Raw genomic sequence first — 15,340 nt, 5'->3', positions numbered from 1 at the left:
GGACTAACTAATTCAATATCATCACCTGCCTTGTTGCTTAAAAGCTGAAATAGATGCTCAGCAGTTCATATTTGTTGGTTGCCGTTTGCAGGTTCTTCCCTTCCTGGCTCTGGGAGTTGGAGTGGATGATGTCTTCCTCCTCGCCCATGCCTTCAGTGAGACCGGACAGAACAAGAGGATTCCCTTTGAGGTGAGGCAAACATCCACAGTCACGCTGGTCCAGCTCCTTTCATGTCTTATCTCCACTGCGGAGGAATGTGTGAAAGCCTGTCTGTGCCTGTGAAGTAACATCGCACAGCTCATGTGCCACACACTTAGCCCACTTATCTAAGCAATGCTCCGTATTAGAAGTATGATTTTTCTCACTGCTTGTCAAGCAGTCTCTACTCTTTTTGTGTGTCTGTGTTCCTTTGCCACAATTTCAGCTCTTGTGTTATCATTTTAGCGCAGGCATACACAAATTGTGTGTTTTTCTTTCCATACGAAAACTACTTTGTATGCTTATAGCGATTTCAAACGCAGATTGTAACACGCACCGTATATATCTCTCCATCTTCACATGGGACGTAATTGTTTGGATTTTGAACAGTTCATCTCCAGACATGTATTTGCTTGTTTTTGTTTTCCACTGCTTTCCTCCCCTTCCAGCTCTCCACTCCCTCCTCCCCCCTCTAGCTTCCTTTGTGTGACTGAAATGAAAACTAAACAGAGCTGAACTTGATCTCTGCTGTCTGACACACACACACACACGCACACACACACACACACACACACACACACACACACACACACACACACACACACACACACACACACACACACACAAGGATGGACACGCCTGCAGATGCTCCATGTGCGGTCCCGCACGTCCCCATATCATCACGCAGTTACAGACAAAAAAACACACACACACACTCTTGTTTGAATGTGTATTACTCTTTGTTTTGTGTGTGTTTTTTTACGAGATGTGAACATTTCTGGTTTTCCTTTTGCACCTTAAAGTGAGGCAGACAGGCCCGGGAGAGTTTTCCGAGCACTTCAAGGCTTCAAAAAGCTTCGCAATCACTGTCAGTCATGCTGGTTTTAAAATAATTGTTTATAATCCGCTGCATTACACATCTGCTTCTGGCTGAGAGCTGAACAAAAGTTTAATAGCTTCCCCCACCCCTCCGTTTGCTTTGCTCTTTCTGTCTCCGTTCAGGACCGCACTGGGGAGTGTCTGAAGAGGACTGGGGCCAGCGTGGCTCTCACCTCCATCAGCAACGTCACGGCCTTTTTCATGGCAGCCCTCATCCCCATCCCAGCACTTCGAGCTTTTTCTTTGCAGGTATGCTCAAAATCTTCAAGTGTGAAAATCTATGTGTGAGATCTCTGCAACCAAAATTCACGCCACAGTAGTCATTGCCTCCAGATTGTCACTTTATTGATTTTATTCATCAAACTGAAGGCAGTTATGTATTTTCCACTTAAATCCGCCCGCTCTTCTCCCTCCTTCCTTTGAGGCTGTCAAGCGGTGGTCCCGGTCTCTGTCCAGATTGCGGCCGAGGTCCGTGTAACTGAATCTGATTGCATGTGCGAATGGGTGTTCTTGGATCGCCTCGCGTTGGTTTTCTGTGTGCGAGAGCTGAGCAGAGGCTCGTATTGTCTGTGTGGGAGGTTTGAAAAGCAACAGACTGTCTGGTGTACGTGTATGTGTGTGTGTGTGTGTGTGTGTGTGTGTATGCACTTATAAGTGTGTGTGTGTGTGTGTGTGTGTGTGTGTGTGTGTGTGTGTGTGTGTGTGTGTGTGTGTGTGTGTGTGTGTGTGTGTGTGTGTGTGTGTGTGTGTTCCCACACTAACACTGAGAGAACCAGAGGGGAGCTCTGACTTCTCTAACATCTGTCAGTAATTATAGACGTCACCAGAGCGGTGTCTGACAAAATGCCTCCAATAATCACAGACTTGTGAATGCTCCCAGTCATGGTTATACAAAGGAAAAAAGAGATGAAACTATTGATGATTGCTTTTTGAAAGGTAAATCTTCCCAGTAGTAGAGTGAGGGTAATTGAAACATGTTTTAAAAACACATAGCAGCTTATTGTTTGGTCAGTAGTATAATACTGACTATGAGCCCCAGTAGTGTCAATGCGATAGGTCTATTATGAGTTGTTACTTTGCAAAAACTAGGACTTTTATTAACTTTTGGCATAGGAATATTGTACTTTTTTCATTTTTGTTGCAACTAGATCTTGTTGCACAAAATCGTCCTATTGGACATTGTGGCAATATTTCTGATCAAGGTGAAAAATCGCAGTGTACTATGTAGTTGCAGTTACAATAACTTTGTTTTGCAAAATGAGTAAGCAAATAATTTTTAATCAAAAGATTTTGGCAGAATAAAGAAACGTACACATCACAAAGAGTTTCTAACCCGAAGAAATATGTGCCTGTACACGACATGTGTCTCATGACGCTAAAGTTGCCTTCTGTTCTGCCTGTTGTTGCAGCAAGTCAATGAAATAATGCAAGTTTACTGTAAAGTGGTCAGATTTCCTATTATCTAGTGAAAGCTTTGCTCTCTTGCAGCCTGAATGAAGTGCAGACATAGTGCAGTAAATTACAAATAGTTTCTAAGATCTTTGACTTCTCTTGAAGCACCTTGTCAGTCCGTACAAATTTACCAAAAAACAAGATGTTGGTTTTGGGGTGAGACCTTCTAAGGAGAAGCAGAACCTGCTTGGGATGTCTGGGTTTTCAGAGGGGTTTGGCTTTATTGTTAAATTTAATTTAGGCGGAGCTTTCATTCAATATAAAAAATGGAATAGTGCAATTGGAAATCCTTTAAAAAATTTGTAGAAATCCAACGAGGTTCATATTTGTTTTATTTTACATAGGGGGAAAAAAACATTTATGTTCTTTGACTACAATCTAACATTCAAACTAAAATTCTTTTTGAGACAAGGGGAGGAAAAAAATACATATGTGCTCAATTATTCCCAGTTACGTAAGTGACAGATTTTACTGCTAAAGTTGACCAAAGTGATCGTCTTTCTCAGCTCTCCTCCTCTCGGGCTCAATCTCCGTTTCTCACACACGTATACACTCAGCCGAGTGAGGTAAGATGTCGCCACGTTGAGTACGATATTAGCATGTGTGGATAGATGGCTTTAGTACAGCAAGTCTGTCAAACATGATCCATTTACCCCGTGGGTCTAATCCATGCCGCCTCATTTTGTACGCTTATGTGCCACACACACATTCGCATGCCATGCATACTTTATACTTGTGGTTTAAAGGACAAACTTTGTGGAAAGAAGATGAAAGTTATTGCTTTTTACTGGCAAAGATGTTTTTTTTTTCTCTACCCGTGCCTCTTTATCAGCATTAAGTGCTTCCTTTGGTTGATTGATTTATCACCTATCCTCTCTTTACTTCACTTCCTCCCTTCAGGATCGATTAAAATCCACAACAAAAGCTATGACATGGTTTCACTCCCATTGACCCAGTAAGAAAGTGTGTTTTAATGTGTGTGTCTGGTTGGTGTTAAGGTGTGGTGTAAGTGGGAGGCCGTACAGTTTCGCTGCTCAAGATATGTGTGTGTTTATGTGCATTTTTGTGTGAGCGTTGTCTGTGCAGCCGCAGTGCCTGCTCATCACCTCAGAGCCTGCGGGCCTCTGGCTTCTTGGGTGGTCTGGCACACACATGCGATTGTGTGCGTTTGTGCGCATGTGTTTGTGTGTGTGTGTAGTGGTCTGGCAACTACGCAATATCCAGATTGTGTTCTGGGCAGGGACCCAACCCCCAGCCTCTGCTCCAGTGCACCACCTTCAAATACTTAACCACAACATTGTACTGGCTTCTTTTACACATACACACATGCCTTGCCTTTTTCCCCCACTTTTTGTTTCTCCCTGCACAGTCTCTGTTTCAGTCTTGAAAGAGACTAAAAATGTGTTGAAAGGCAGTTTTTTCCTTTTACGTTTGCAAATTTTATTTTTATCTGTTTGAAAGCCATGCCGGTCTTTTTTTATTCTTTGCTGGCCATTCATCTTCATAGTTGTTTTTACAGTTTTGGACTTCATGTCATGGATTGTAAAAGTTGGATTCTTTGGAATAAATACTTTGTGTTTTGCTAAAGTATTTGCATCCCTTTTTCACACTTTATCTTGTAAAACCACAGATCTCTATGTGCTTCACAAACGTTTTTACATAATAGACCAACACAAAGTTTGCCATAATTGTCAAGAAGAAAGAATATAAATAAAACTCAAATTTTTAAGCACTCTAGAACTTTGACATGGCTATTTTAACATGAATAAACTTTATTCTACACCATTCGAGTGTAGCTCTGGTTGCATATTTAGTATTGTCTTGCTGAAAGGCGATCCTTGGTTGGAGTATCAAATCTCCCCTACAGCCTCTAACAGGCTTTCTTACAATGTTTGCCTGCATGTAACTCTCACTGACATTTCATAAACTCAAACTTGGATATGTATTAACTACATCGTTGCAAAGATAAAATAGAAACCATAGGTGTTTGTCGATTTCTATTATTGTTCTTTGAACATAAACGCATATTTATAGTATTTAGAAAATCATGTTTCATGTTTGAGGAGTCCTTTACTCTTTGGTTATGCTGTAAAATGCCACTATGTGCCTGGAAAAAGCACAACATTGCTCTGTTAATCTTAGTCAATTAAATAATTAATAAATTTTATAATTAATGTAGAAAATTGTATGTTCCCAGCTCTCTATAAAAGCATTTAATAGCTTCTTTGGAGCTCTGATTCGCTCAATTCTATCTTTCAGTTATGATTTGGGTTAAGTGTGGTAAGACAACGTGTTTGTAAGTTGATTATGGAACTTGTTAAATTTTTTTGCGTGTTGAATAAAAGGTTACCTGACAAAAAGATAACTGTCAAATGCTCATGTGACAAAACAGTACAGGAATTAACCTCAGAACTTACAAGGATACAGTGATAGAGGCAGACTGAATGGTTAGCAGTAGATTAGAAAATATCTACTTCAGTCTTGAAACTCTTGAGAACTGACTTTGAAATCCACTTGTGAGCATCTCTGTTCATAAGGGGTTTCTGAAGGCATTTGATCCCCCTTTCTTTTTATTTAGCAGTTCTAGAGTAAATAAGTGCAAATACAAATGTTTAAAGGTTTAAAGAAAAAGAATACTTTTTCAAACCTTTGTATTTTTGCAATTGATTGTGTATCTCTGTTACTCTACCAGCTCTTTTGGAATAAAATTGCCCCTTCTCTGTCTTGCAGGCCGCGGTGGTGGTGGTGTTTAACTTCGCCATGGTGCTGCTCATCTTTCCCGCCATCCTCAGCATGGATCTCTACAGACGAGAAGAAAGGCGCTTTGACATCTTCTGCTGCTTCTACAGGTGAGATCAGTTCTTTCGTTTCTGAGTGATTGCTTTCCAGTTATTTCCTTTCATGATTTTTTTTTTCTTTTCTCCGTGCTTTTATCTTCTTAGAAATAGCTTCAGGACATCATTATCTCCCAGTTATCCATTACAATAATCCGTCTGAATCAGAACCTAATTAGAGCTAAAGTTGTCTGTCTGTCTGGCTGCTTGGTTGTTTCGCTGTGTGTTTTATCTGTCACTGTCTTTATTAGACTCTACCGGTCTTCCTGCCAGCCTGGGCATGCTTGTTGGCGCTGCCTTAGTGCAGATGTGTACTTGTGCTATTAAATTCCATTGTTACCGCTATATTTCATGCTGTTGGCAGAGGAAGGTCCAAAATGCCAATAGGCTGAACAATATTTCTAACAGATGTAACGCTGTGCTCTATTTTACAAAACTGAAGGTTCTAGCAGTGTGTTTTATATATATATATATATATATATATATATTTTTTTTTTTTATCTCACAGCTGTTCATGGCTTCATTTTTGTTTTTCTGCTTCTCTGTCTGCCTCCGCAGCCCATGTGCCAATCGAGTGATTCAAATCGAGCCTCAGGCGTACTTGGACGGAGCAGACGCGGGACACTACAGCCCTCCACCGTCGTATCGCACGTCTCCTCCGTCTTATCACACGCCTCCACCGAGCTACAGCAGCCACAGCTTCGCCCAGCAAACCCAGATCACCATGCAGTCCACGGTGCAGCTCAGGACAGAATACGACCCCCGCACGCAGGCCTTCTACACCACGGCCGAGCCCCGGTCGCAGATCTCGGTGCAGCCGATCAACCCGGTTCAGACGAGGGGCAGCCACAGCGGCGACTACTACAACAACAACAACAACGTCAGCAGAAGCAGCATGAACAGCCGAGGCAGCAACCTCGGTGGGAGCAGAGGTAATGGGGGCTCCTCAGGCTCTGCCGCCTTCGCTCATCACTGCCCGGTGCCCACATCCGGCGCCTGCACCATTCCTCAGGGTGACTCAGCCTCTACGACCAGCCAGAGCCCAGAGAACAACAGCTCCACGCGGGACCTGCTGTCTCAGATCGGAGAGGCCTCAATGGGTCTGCACTGCCTCGAGCCCTCCTGCTCCCGTTGGACCTTGGCCTCTTTTGCTGAGAAGCACTATGCGCCGTTCCTTCTGCGACCCACCACCAAGGTCAGTTTAGCTGCATAATACATATGTTTGTTTGTTTGTTTGTTTTTTAGAAAATTTAAATAGAGAGAATTAATGTGTGTGTGTGTGTGTGTGTGTGTGTGTGTGTGTGTGTGTGTGTGTGTGTGTGTGTGTGTGTGTGTGTGTGTGTGTGTGTGTGTGTGTGTGTGTGTGTTTTTCTTTTTTCACTGAGTCACTAGGGTGCTAATTTGAATGGGAGGGTTAGTCAGAGTGAATTTGAGCAGGATGAAATCTGGGGTGGAGGTTGTGGTCATGTCCTTTGTGAGTCATACACACTCAGCACACTCTGACCTCAGTCTGGGTGGCCACTCTTCTCAGCTGAAGTACATCTTGTGGCCTTTACTTGACGAAGTGTTTCACAACATGCTATGCTAACTGCAGAAGTATTCACGCACACATTGTGGAGGGATTTTATGTGATTGGTCAACAAAAAATAATATGTCTATGTGAAGAAGAAGTATACGGGTACATCATTTTCAGAATGTTTGACAAATAAAAATGCCAAAATTGTGATATGCGTTTGCATTCAGTCCGTACTGCAATTACAACCTGTTCTTTGCAAAAACAATTCAAGCTGAGCCGATGGGTCTCAGAGGTCCTGTGAACACTGGCTTTCACTTCTTGGCACAGATTTTCAATCAGCTTTTGGGCTGGAGTTTGTTGGGATCTTTTTTTTTTTTTTGACTGAAAAGCTTCCCCGAGGATGATGCTGCCACCACCATGTCCACAGTTGGGATGTTGTATTCAGGATGTTGTTTAGTGTTAGTTTTCTGCCATGTATGTAGACCAATAGAACCTTCCTCCAAATGTTTCTGTATGTTCCCTACAAAGTTTTTTTTCTTTCTTTTTTTTTCCGCTATGCCATGGCCTGTCAGCTGTGTTTGTTGGTCTTTACAATATTTTATGACATTACACTCTGGTGGACTGGTTAACTTTTGAAGGTGCTTTATCAGAATAACGGGGGCTGAATGCAAATGTGCTGAATATTATGTGAGAACCAAGCATCTTTTTAGTTCTTCCTCTGGCTTATAGATCTATTGCGGATCTATTGTGTAGTATATCTGTAAAATACTTTGATGGATGTCATTCTAACATGGCAGAATGTGGATAGTTTTACAAAGAAGTATATTTTGGTTTGCTATGACCAAAAAGTTGTTGATTAAGACCCAGGTTTTAGACACTTTTAAGATCAAGCATCAACCTTTGATATTTCTGCTCCTCCTTTGACTCGTAAGACACAAGATGCAGCCATTCGATCAATCCATCCTTGTGTCCATCCGTCTGATTCCAGGTGGTCGTGATTATGCTATTCCTGGGCCTGCTGGGAATCAGTCTATATGGGACCACCCAGGTGCGTGACGGCCTGGAACTGACGGACATCGTGCCCAGAGAGACCAGCGAGTACGACTTCATTGGCGCTCAGTTCAAGTTCTTCTCGTTCTACAACATGTACGTGGTGACGCAGCGGGCCGAGTACGCCCAGAGCCAACCGCTCTTGCACCAGCTCCACCAGAGGTTCCACACCGTTCGCTACGTGTTGAAGGAGGACAACGGCCAGCTTCCCCGCATGTGGCTCCACTACTTCAGGGACTGGCTGCAAGGTGAAATTAAGCCCGGTTTCTAATCAGGACTCCGGCCAGATGTTAAGCCGACTGCTCTCTGTGTCAGTTTCAGTTAACTCAAAATTTGATTCACGACTGCTGTGTTACCAAAACTTTTGTTCACTTCTTGAGAATAGCAGAGCGAGGAATGGCAGTGATTTAGTTTCTTGCGGAAAAAGTTTTGAGATAATCATTTTTGCCTTTGTTTGACATGAATCCACAGCAAACAAGATGTTAGGCTGGGGTTCAAAAGCAGGAAGCATTTCAAACTTTATGCTGATAGTGGCTGATTAAAATCCCATAAGGGAGGCTGATGGAGAAGATGTTAAAGACAATATTTTTATTCTGGGCTTTAGGAATTGAAAAGCAAAAGATTTACCATCAACTTGAAAAGTTGATGTTAAAAGTTAAAAGTGAAATCAAGGTTCTTGAGAAATTATAAAAAGGTTTAAATTTCAGTTTATTTTCCAGGTTTCCAAACCTTATTATTTATGTTCTTGTCTGTTAGTCGGATCCATCCCTTTGAACATCGCTCCATTTTGCTTAGTTTGTTGTTTTTCCATGTTCTATACTTGAATTCAGGTCAATGTAGAAAAATCTACCACAAACTCAATGTAAACTTTTTTGCTTTTATACAAATTCTTTATAAATTGGTTAAAAAAAAAGACAAACAACCCCAGAAAGGTGGAGCTTAAATTGCATGGAAATATAGAATGAAAAATGCCTAAGAACCCTAGTGTGGAATATATTTACTTGAGTTTTAATTTGGAGTCGATACAGCATTGAGACGAGAAATACTCGAGCATGTAATCTTATGAAAAAAAAAATATGCGGTGGCATCTTGTGGGAGTCTGTATATGAACCGGCTGAAGAACCACACAGAGTGTGTGTGGGGGGTGCTGAGAAAGGGAGAGCCGTGTCTGATATTCCTCTCCGCAATGGTGGGACAAATTGGAGCCAGACAGGCCAAGGAAAGAGACCCAAAACAACATCTCCCACAGACGGACCACAGCATGGGCCTTGAGGGGGAAGAGTAGACAGGAGGGGAGTGATACACATATGGATTAGTGGAGAAGTATAGAAAAGGAGGCATATGTTACTGATATATCCCCTAACGATCACCATGAATTAAAGCCAGCAGATTTCAGGCTTTTGAAGTCTCGCTTTGTGGTTGGAAATGGAGTTATATGAAATCAATGACGCTTGTTATGGAGGTTAAGGTTAACTTGCAGAGTTGTGTCATGTTCTGTTTTACCGCGTCGGGTTATTGCGTGTTCCGTTTTCCTGTGAACTTGTGCTTTGTAATTGTCATATAGAGGAAGGCTGGAGATAACAGAGCATGTAACCTTTTAAGCATCCTAATCTAACCAATCTGTCTCGACTCGGTTTCCCCGACAGGACTCCAGCAGGCATTTGACAAAGACTGGGAGGCCGGCCGCATCACCGTCAGCAGCTACAAGAACGGCTCTGATGACGGCGTCCTGGCTTACAAACTGTTGGTGCAGACAGGACGCAGGGACAAACCCATCAACTTCAGCCAGGTATGTGGCGGATTTAAACCTTTCCTGTCCAGTCACTTGACCTGTCCAGTCACTTGACCAAGCGAGAGAAACTTGCGCCATGGGGCGCAATGTCAATATTCTCTGCAAAAATGTGATTATCCTATTCAATAGGAACGCCTTTATTTATTTTATGTTTTACTTAACTGTTCAAATAAATTAACTTCTGAATGAAATTGTAATTTATTGAGATGAAACTGTAATCATTTGGATGGGCTCTGAGCTCCTTTCATGCTAACAACAGATATACAAAGGAGTGATGCAAAAGCTTACGGAGAGTGACGGGAACAGATTATTGGGAGCCAATATTCTCTTGTGGACCATTATATCTGCAGCTATAAAAAAAAAAAAAGATTTTTTGGAGTATGCAAACTTCAACCTTGGATTCAGCTGATATTGTTGAGCTGAGTATCTAACCTAAATATCAGTTTATTATATGATTTATGTAAATAGTTTCCAAAGAGACTCGACTCACTGTAAGAGTTTGTCCGTTCATTCGCTGAAGCATTGGTTTGCCTCTGAAAAATAACTCTGCATTTGAATCATTCCTCAGTTCCTCCATGTGTGAGATCGGTGAACAGTGAGCCCCCCCCCCCCCTTGTGTGTTATTAGCTCCCTCTGTTTTCAAAGCTTAGCACACCAGTTGGACAGAGAGGCTGCGTTCTGCTGTCTGGTGGTCTGAGTTTAGCACCCACTGCATTTCATTATTAGTGCTGGCAGAGCAACGATAAGGCCATTACTCTGTTTTTGAGAGGTCCTGCTTACACAGCACTTGGTTGAGATCTGCACCTCACCTTGACTCGAAAGCTGTTAGAAAAGTATGAAACAAACGATGTTATCATTCGACAATTTCCAGTTCAGTTGTGGAAGCAGCCTTGTCTCCAGTCTGGCATTGTGAGAGATGTTGTTATCTAACTGGGACTCAAGTCAACCCAGTGAGCAGCTTAGATCTCAGATGGAGGTCTAGAAAGGAAATCAAGTCTCGTATATGTCAACAGAAAGATACCAATGTGTTGATAATGAGAGAGAGAGAGAGTGTGGGGCGGGTGGGAGGAAATAAGGGGAAAGATTGAAGTTTTTGGAGCTGAGGAAATTTGCGTAACTTTAACAAGACAACGGAGGGTTGTATGTGTTTTTAATTTAAAGCAGGTTTTTTTAACCACTTTATCAAAACAAAGGAGATGTAGATTCATTGCTGCGTTCTTTGGCAAGAAGAGTGAAAACAGAGATAAGGACCTGAAGAAATATAAAAACAAAATTCTTGGCCAAGACTCCTGCGAACCTCAGACACAAAACAATCCATTTTCTTTTCAACACTGAGCTCATTTTTGTCGAGTCTAATAAACACTGCAGCATCCTGTGTAAAAATACAGCAATCAGAATTCTGTGGTAACTTTCACATCTTTGAATTTTGGAGAAAAATGTTAACAATAATGATTTTTTATTGTTAAAATCACTATTGTCCAGTTAATAGCTAATACTATTAACTGGACTCAACAAAATTCAGAAAAATTTTTCTGACAGGCAGTCGGACTGGAGAGAGTAGTACTGTAAGTGCAAGTGTTAAAAATGTTTCATCGTATATTAGTGACTATTTTTGCTAACTGTAAAGCAGCTGTCTCCCATGTGCATTGCCTATAGTGATGTCAGTACCCTTACCTTAACTCAGGACTTTCCAACAGAGTGCAAATATTTCCACATGCAAATATTTTCACATCCAGCATATCCCATGACAGAAGACGGGGCCCCCAAAAAGGATAAAGAAGAGAGCATCTTCCTGTTATTTGCTCATAGTCGTGCTCTCTCTTGTTCTCTTGCAGCCTAAACGAACTGCTGTCTTTTCTCAGCATGTTGTAGAAAATATACTTTCCTTTGAAGTCACTTCTTGAACTCTTGTGGTTCCTCTGCTTTTATTTCTAAACTCCTTACTCATGTTCAGTAACAACATCCACTCTAAAGAGCGTTGCTTTGAGAATGGTCTTGTTGTGTTTAGATTGTGGTGGATTTACTTCTTCTAGCTCACAGAAAGCGAAAGCAGCTCTGGTGTGCAACCTTGTGACATCACTTCCTCTCCCTGTGAGGGAATTAAGTTGCCTGCACTTCCCGTGACAGCTTGAAGACATGCAATTGTTGCCTATTCCGCTGTTAAATTCAATCCAGATCCACTGGATTTCAGCTTTCACTCCTGCTCCCTCTCTCAGGATTACCTTCACAAACCTCTGCCCTCTGTGCTACTTTCCAGTGTACTCCTGCTTTGAGACGGGATGAAACACTTGTTTATCTGGGCCAGTTCTGTGTTATCATATTGCAGTAATTTTGTTTTGTTTTTTCCTGTCTGAAACAGAGGAGCAGATCTTCACCAACTATTTCATTTTTATATGCCATTTTACAGTCCTTTGCAGAAGAACTTTTTATCTCTGTCCTCCAATTTATCTTTTTTCCTGGTGATTATTCAGTCCTGGTGTGCTTGGTTTGAAAGCAATGTGACAGAAAGGAGACATTTCGCGGAGTGAATCCAGACGAGGGGAGAGCACGCAGACAAAGGAGGAGGTGAAAAGACTGAAAGTCTGAAGAAAAGACAGGGCTAACACTATCAAGAGCTCTTTTCATTTTAGGGCCGATTGAATCTGTGGCGCCAGGCATTCTGGGTACCCATAGGGGTCAGGAGAACCAAGTGTGAGCAACATTTGTACAGATGTTGTGTTATTTTTATAGCTCTACTCCATTTGCTGGGTGGCATTTCCTTCAGTGTTAACAACCAGGTTAACTGCACACAGACGCGCCCAGGGACTCCAGCCAATTTTTTTTATTGTTACGCTAACTCAAGCAATTTTTCTCTCGCTAACCCCCTCCACCACCACCACCACGAAATGTGAGGAGAAAAGAAAAAAATCCAAATCCTTTCTTCATATACGTAACCCGGTGAGTCCAACTCGACCCCTGAAAGCTCTCCCAGCCTCTGTGAAAGATAGATTTATGGTTCCTAGAAGGCAGAGTGGCGGAACTGTACAGTAATGGTTTTACCTCTCAGGAGGTAGCGATGCTAGGCCACGCTCCTTTGCTTCCCCATATGAGGGCTAAATTAGCAACCTTAAGTGACAGAGTTATTCATGTACTGGATACAGCTGTTTAAATGAAATAACAGTTGAAGCCATCACAAAATAATTTAAAAAAAAACCTAAATAAACAAACAGTTTGTGCTTCTGGTTCATAATGGATGAATGCCAGGTTGTCTGACTCTCCCCTTAGAGAAGCTTAGAGTCGCAATTTTGCATGACGAATTTTAAGGATTAGTTTTATTTGTTCAATTCAGATGTTCTGCAGACAGAGCAATTATTCAGAGTATAAACTTTTAAGTTTCATTGTTTTGCAAAGCAAGAAAAATAAATACATTTGAAAAATAGAAGAAATTTCATGTGCTGTTTTTTAAAAGCACTTTTTAAAGCTTTGGTATAAGGACTGTTAGTATCAAGTTATGCTGATTTAAAAAAGAAGTAGATGTTTCAAATATAGCCCAGGCAGTCCAAGCTACAACTACTTGGAGCCAGCAGTATTTTATTCTAACATCCACACATCATCCAAAGCCTCATTTTTTATTTTTCTGCGAATGCAACTGCACTGGCTCCCAGTTTACTTTAGAGCACATTTTAAGATTCTTGTTTTAGCATGGAGAGCTCTTCACCGGCAGACACCAGGTTATTGTAGAGCACTGCTGCACCTGTACATCCCCAGTTCCCTGAGATCGGTGCCTACTAATAGTACTAAACTGAAAATAAAGGGAGACAGAGCCTTTTTGTCAGTGGCTCCAATACTCTGGAACTCCTTTCCTTGGGCGCTGAGTTAAGCAGACTGTGGCTTTCTTTAAAAGCCATTTAAAAACCTATCTTTTTGAATCTGTTTTTGTTTAACAAGTCTTGTAAAACACTTTGTGATCATTAAATATCAAAAGGTGCTATACAAGTAAAGTTTTTACTTACTCACTTACATATGTTGGGGGCTTGTATACATGACAGCCATTATTTTCTTAAATACATTTATCAGTTTACAAAGAAACACTCAAGACAGAGACATAAAATCTGAGCGGTGTTTGAAGGAATAACCGTGACAAGTCGTGTAAAACTGTTTGCAGTAAAATTGACACCTAATTTTCTTTTCACCAATAACTGCAAAAGTCCTTCCACATTTTATGTCTATAAAGACTCAGTGTTAATTCTTCCTTAGCAGCCCGAAGCTCTTGGTATGAGAGTGCTCCAAAGTTACTTTTAGACGTTTATTCAGAGTGGTCAGGACATATGGCCTGAGGTAGACCAGCCAGTATCTGCTGTATATAAAGGGAGAGGCTGATTCAACATTTTCCATGTTTTAATGTGGCATGATAATTCTGGGAAGCTGTGATCAGAAATACTGGAATTTCCAGAGAAGGTAACCAGTGTTTGACTTGTTGATTTTTCTTTGGTTGGAAATGGAGAGAGAGCGGGGCTAATATTTGCCTCCTGTTTTTGAATGGAGTTTCGTTCTCTTGCACTCATCCATGTGTAAAAGGAAACATTTCTGCGGTTTGCTCACCTGTAGAATGTTATGGTAAAACATGGTTGATTTCCACAGAATCGTGGCAAAAAACAGCTGCAGCACCACAATCTTTACTAAATGTTAAAATCTTTTTTTTCTTATTATTTCTAAAGGCTAATTACTCCAGTTCAGACTACAGTTTTCAGCCTAACGTAAATGAAAATAACCTTCAAGTGCATGTACGTTTTAATGAAAGGCCTTTCAGCAGACCAGCAGTGTGTATTATCAATGGTTGCTGTCATTAATCCATCCCTTTCTGTGGGTTTTTGTAGCTGACTCGACAGAGACTCGTGGATGCAGATGGGATCATCAATCCTGGGGCTTTTTACATCTACCTAACCGCCTGGGTCAGCAACGATCCCGTCGCTTATGCCGCCTCACAAGCCAACATCCGTCCGCACCCTCCTGAGTGGCTCCACGACCGGACTGACTCCATGCCCGAGACACGTCTCAGCAGTAAGTCAACACACAGGACGGCCTTGCGGTGCAATGTAGCGGTGTCTCAACACTAGCGTTTGCTGGTACCGTGCTGAGGCCACCACGCTCCGAGTTGTGTTTACCTCTTGTGGTCTGACTTATTGCTTTGTGTCCGTTTCTAAGCTCAAAATGAGGTAATAGATTTTGCTGGACCAGAGCAGAGTGTGCACTTGCATGAGCTCAGGTTGCAAAGCTGAGAGCTGGGACACAACTCAGTGTTGTGCCTGTGGTTCAGTGGTATAATCCTGGCTACCCTGGGGCTCTTGCAAGCACACTCCCACACACTTTATTAAAACTCAGTGACCCTCATCATGCCACACAACCTGCTCTCATTTCTTTACCACAAACAGACTGCAAATCACATAAAACTACAGTCTGCTCTTATTTGAGTTTAGGAGAACCTGAGTTCGGATGGGATGAATGACTGGAGAACTTGTAGGAAGTTTGGGACTGGGATAATGTTATTGGATTAGGTTCTTTACGGTGTGATCCACCAGTGTAGATTTACGCTGCTAAGTGTTTTGAATTTCTTGCTGCAATTACAATTTCAGGATTTG

General features: G+C 41.8%; 1 protein-coding gene across 2 annotated transcripts in view; it reads left to right on the top strand.

Moving 5' to 3' along the window:
- The window catches only part of ptch1 (patched 1), a 63,759-nt gene that overhangs the window by 32,294 nt on the left and 16,125 nt on the right, over window positions 1-15,340 (top strand). For both annotated transcript variants that reach the window (XM_008418343.3, XM_017306869.2), the window contains exons 11-17: window positions 92-190; window positions 1,202-1,327; window positions 5,261-5,379; window positions 5,923-6,559; window positions 7,869-8,178; window positions 9,577-9,719; window positions 14,579-14,762. In XM_008418343.3, the coding sequence (XP_008416565.1) occupies window positions 92-190; window positions 1,202-1,327; window positions 5,261-5,379; window positions 5,923-6,559; window positions 7,869-8,178; window positions 9,577-9,719; window positions 14,579-14,762 (1,618 nt within the window). The remainder of the gene's footprint in view (window positions 1-91; window positions 191-1,201; window positions 1,328-5,260; window positions 5,380-5,922; window positions 6,560-7,868; window positions 8,179-9,576; window positions 9,720-14,578; window positions 14,763-15,340) is intronic.

Source organism: Poecilia reticulata, chromosome 9 (genome assembly GCF_904066995.2).
Source record: "Poecilia reticulata chromosome 9, P_reticulata-male-v2, whole genome shotgun sequence".
NCBI classification, from domain to species: Eukaryota; Metazoa; Chordata; class Actinopteri; order Cyprinodontiformes; family Poeciliidae; genus Poecilia; species Poecilia reticulata.
The sequence above is the reverse complement of the archived record's forward strand: the minus strand, read 5'-3'. Positions and strand labels throughout refer to the sequence as shown.